This window comes from Diospyros lotus, chromosome 14 (genome assembly GCF_014633365.1).
Source record: "Diospyros lotus cultivar Yz01 chromosome 14, ASM1463336v1, whole genome shotgun sequence".
NCBI lineage: Eukaryota > Viridiplantae > Streptophyta > Magnoliopsida > Ericales > Ebenaceae > Diospyros > Diospyros lotus.
In genome coordinates, this window is record NC_068351.1 from 28094672 (window position 1) to 28098744 (window position 4073).

At 38.8% G+C, this 4073-nt stretch overlaps 1 protein-coding gene across 1 annotated transcript; it reads right to left on the bottom strand.

Moving 5' to 3' along the window:
* Window positions 1-1306: 1306 nt before the first annotated feature.
* On the bottom strand, window positions 1307-3266 carry LOC127790452 (extensin-like). Its single transcript, XM_052319975.1, has one exon. It carries the CDS (start codon window positions 3106-3108, stop codon window positions 1450-1452), a length of 1659 nt encoding a protein of 552 aa, XP_052175935.1. The 5' UTR covers window positions 3109-3266; the 3' UTR covers window positions 1307-1449.
* Window positions 3267-4073: the final 807 nt, after the last annotated feature.

The following is a 4073-nucleotide window of genomic DNA, read 5'->3' on the forward strand; positions in this document are numbered from 1 at the left end:
AACGGGGGACCGTGCAAAATCAACGACAAACGCAACGGGGGATCGCGCAAGAGTAATAATCCCAAGGATGAGAATAAAGTTTTCAATCCTTTCCAAAATCAGAATTCATAGTTTCTTAAGCTTATTTAGTATCTCGATGTGTCTTCTTTCTCCTAGATTTAGAATCGTCGAAAACAGATAAATCTATATTGAGATATTGTTGATTGTAGAGAAATTGTATTTTGCTTGTAGAAAGTGTTTTTTATGAATTAAAAGCTATGACTAAAGCTTCAAATTCCTTCTAAAATAAAAAATTATAGTTTCTTGAGTTGATTTAGTATCTCCATGTGTTCTCTTTCTAATATATTTGAATTCGCCAAAAATAAATAAGTCTACATTGAGATATCTTGTTTCTAGAAAGGGTTTTTAGGTTAATTAAAGATTAAAATTAAAACTTTCAAAACTTTTCAAAATTAGAATTCATATTTTTATTGATTGATTTAACATTTCAAAATGTCCTCTCTTATCTAGATTCAAAATCATACACATTACAAAATTATAAGTTTATGGTGGTTGTTTAAAACGGTCATTTTATAATTTTTATATTTATGTCATGATTACATAAAACTTTATGTTCTTGATTTTATTTTATTTTTTGTATAATATGCTATGTAAATTCATATCTTTTAATTTTAATTAACTTTTGTGATGTTCTTACAATTAATTTTAATTACCACAAACACGTAACTCCTCATTTTATTAAAGATATAATTGTGTTAAGCATTATAAGTCCAGGCAACTTCACTCTTTATTTATTAAATTATTAAATTGATTTTTATTTTATTTATTTTTAAAAAATAATTAAAAAGTTACTTGAAACTTAGAATACAATTAAACTGATGCATGGTACAAGGATTTTAACTAGTTATGTTTAATACCTATTATCATCTTTAAAATTAATTGATTACCAATAATATAGTTAAATTATATTTTAAGATTACTAGAAATTTAATATATTTTTTATGTAAAAATAATTTTTTCATTTGGACTGGTCCAGACTCATTTGCTAGTTAAATATATATAAGGGGTGAAGTATTTATGCCGGACGACATGGGTCTAGTAGCATGTAAGTGATACATTAGGATTAGTATTAGTAGATCATGAGTTCGATATTCAACATAAACAAGAGTCAAAGGCTCACCTATGATTTACTTGCTATGCCAAAATTGATAATATGAGTAATAGAGAACTATGCAAGGACGATAGTGTCAAGAAACAAAGTATTTATAAATTTTTTAAATAAATTAAATATTTGATTAAAGGACAGAATATCAGTTGACAGATTTTGATAATTTAAGATACACTTTAACTAAACAGAATGAATTACAGTAGGGAAATGATATTACAATAATTCTAATTATTCCCAGAAAAGAAAAAGAAAAAGCTCCCAAGCATCGAAGGGAAACAAAATTATTTCTCTGACGGAGGTGAATCGGGTAGAGGTGGAAGCTGAAAGGGCGGGAGGAAAGGAAGTGGCGAAGACGGCGGCTGCAGCGGGTTCTCGGGGATTCCCGGGACCACTACTGGCGGTGGAAGATACATGTCTGGTGGTTGCTGCGGCAATGGGAACGTTGGTTTCGGAATCTCGCCGGTTGACGGAGGCGGAAATTGAAACGGCGGGAAGAAACCCATCGGTGGAGACATGTCCGGTGGCTGCTGCGGCAATGGGAGCGTTGGTGTTGGGGTCTCGATTGTTGTCGGAGGCGGAAGCTGAAACGGCGGGAAGAAAGCCTCCGGCGGAGGCATGTCCGGTGGCTGCTCCGGCAATGGGAGTGGTGGTGTTGGAGTCTCGCCGGTTGTCGGAGGCGGAAGCTGAAACGGCGGGAAGAAAGCCTCCGGCGGAGGCATGTCCGGTGGCTGCTCCGGCAATGGGAGTGGTGGTGTTGGAGTCTCGCCGGTTGTTGGAGGCGGAAGCTGAAACGGCGGAAGGAAACCAAATGGCGGTGAAAACTCCGGCGGCTGCTGTGGGAATGGGAACGTTGGATTTGGAGTCACTTCATTGCCCGGTTGTTCAGGTGGAGTGAATGTAATCGGCTGTTCCGGTGGAACTAGTGGGATTTCTGGAGGCTCTTGGGGCGGCGAAAATGTGGGGAAGTTTGGCGGCGCAGGGGTAAATTCATTGGGTGGCAAGCCTTGTTGGGGCGGAGAAAAGATCGGCACCAGCGGTGGTGCCGGTGGCAGTGGGAAAATCGGCGGGGGAGGAAGTATCGGAAGAGGTGGTGAGAGAGGGAATATATCTGGCGGAGATAGCCAGGGAAATAGCGGCGGTGGTGGTGAAGGAACCAGTGGTGGCGGAAATAGGAAGGAAAAGTCAGGTGGAGGAGGAGAAGGAACGTCTGGTGGGGGTGGGGAAGGAACCAAAGGTGGTTGTGGAGACGGCGGCGGCGGAGATGGCGGTGGAGGTGAAGGCGGGGGCGGGGATGGTGGCGGTGGGGGAGAGGGTGGGGGAGGATAAGGTGGCGGCGGAGAGGGAGAGGCTGGTGGAGGAGAGGAGACCGCTGGCGGGGGTGAAGGTGAAGGTGTGACTGGCGGCGGTGCCGAAGGGACCACAGGAGGGGGAGATGGCGTGACCAACGGTGGAGGCGACGGCGGCGGAATGGGTATTACGGGCGGTGGTGGCGAAGGTAGTAAAGGTGGCGGCTGAATAGGTATTACTGGTGGCGGCTGAATAGGTATTACCGGTGGAGGCGGTGGAAGGGGAATTAGCGGCGGTGAAGGCAACAGAGGCGAAGGCTGCGGGGCCGGAGGACGGCGAGGCGAAGGAGCGGGAGAGGGGTTAAAGGGGTTGTCTGGAGAAGACGGGGAGAAAGGCCATTGGCCGCAGCTCCCAAAGAGGTACTGATAGAGCGGGTCGCAGTTGGACGACGATCTGCCTGATCTGGACCTTCCTCTTCCTCTCCGGCCACTTCTTCTAGTTCTTCCGCCGGCGCCGCCGCTCCGGCTGCGGCTTCTTCTCTTGTCCTCTTCTTCTCGTCTGTGTCCAGCACCAGCCGTCGTAGCTTCTGCAACTGCCGAAGCGATCAAAAGCAATGCCAGGAAACTCAGAACCACGATGTTTGCTAATTTCATCTCGTCTTTCTTCTACTAATAATTCATTCTTCTGCAACCCTCAATTAAGGTGAACAAACAGAGTACAGAGGTGTATAAATAAAGGGACGGTGAAGAGAAATGAATGGAGCACAATTTCCATGGCGATGCAGCGAGCCACTGAACTGGTTGCCATAACCATTTGCTCTCTCTGTTGCAGAGTAAATACCAAGGTGATAAGAGCCTGCTATTGCGACTTTCCAAAATGATTATTATATTAAATTATTTTTAACTCATAAGAATATTCTTTTTGTTGTTTTTATTGACAAATTATTAAATTGGGCATAATATTTTTAAAATGGGTCTAATAAATGAATATAATTGCAAAATATGATTATTGCATTGTGAGGAAATTTTGAGTGTAATTTTCAAATTAAGTTTAATTGAAGATAACCTTAAATTTAAAAATATAAGGTTGCGTTCTTTTTTATTTTCAATTTTCAGTTTTGAGTTTTGAATTTATTTTTAATTTTCTGTTTTGTTAGTTTATTTTTAGAAAATTGAAAACTCGTTTTCTTTCTCATTTTAAAAAACTATTTCTCAAAACAAAAAATTAGAAAATGCTTTCTCTTTGAAATTTTGAAAATAATTTTTTCATGATATTTTATTCAATAAATTTGATTATTCAATAAATTAGAAATATTTACTGTTAATATATTATTAAAAAAATATATACATTTTAAAGTTAAAGAATTTTATAATATTTTTTCTATTACAATAATAAAATTTGAATAAATAAATAAATGTGTTTTGAGTTTAGAGTTTATTTTGAATAAAAACACTCAAAACAACTTTTTATTGTTTTGAGTTTTCTTTATAATTTTTTTTTATTTTTAAAAATATATTTTTAAAAACAATAAAAAAAAAGTGTTTTTATTATTTTAAAAAATTAAAAACTAAAAATAATTTAAAAACAGTAAAGAGAACGCAATCTAATATTTTATTTG

Excerpts from the sequence above, each read along its gene's own strand:
- LOC127790452 (XM_052319975.1), bottom strand. The coding sequence starts at position 3,108 with ATGAAATTAGCAAACATCGTGGTTCTGAGTTTCCTGGCATTGCTTTTG.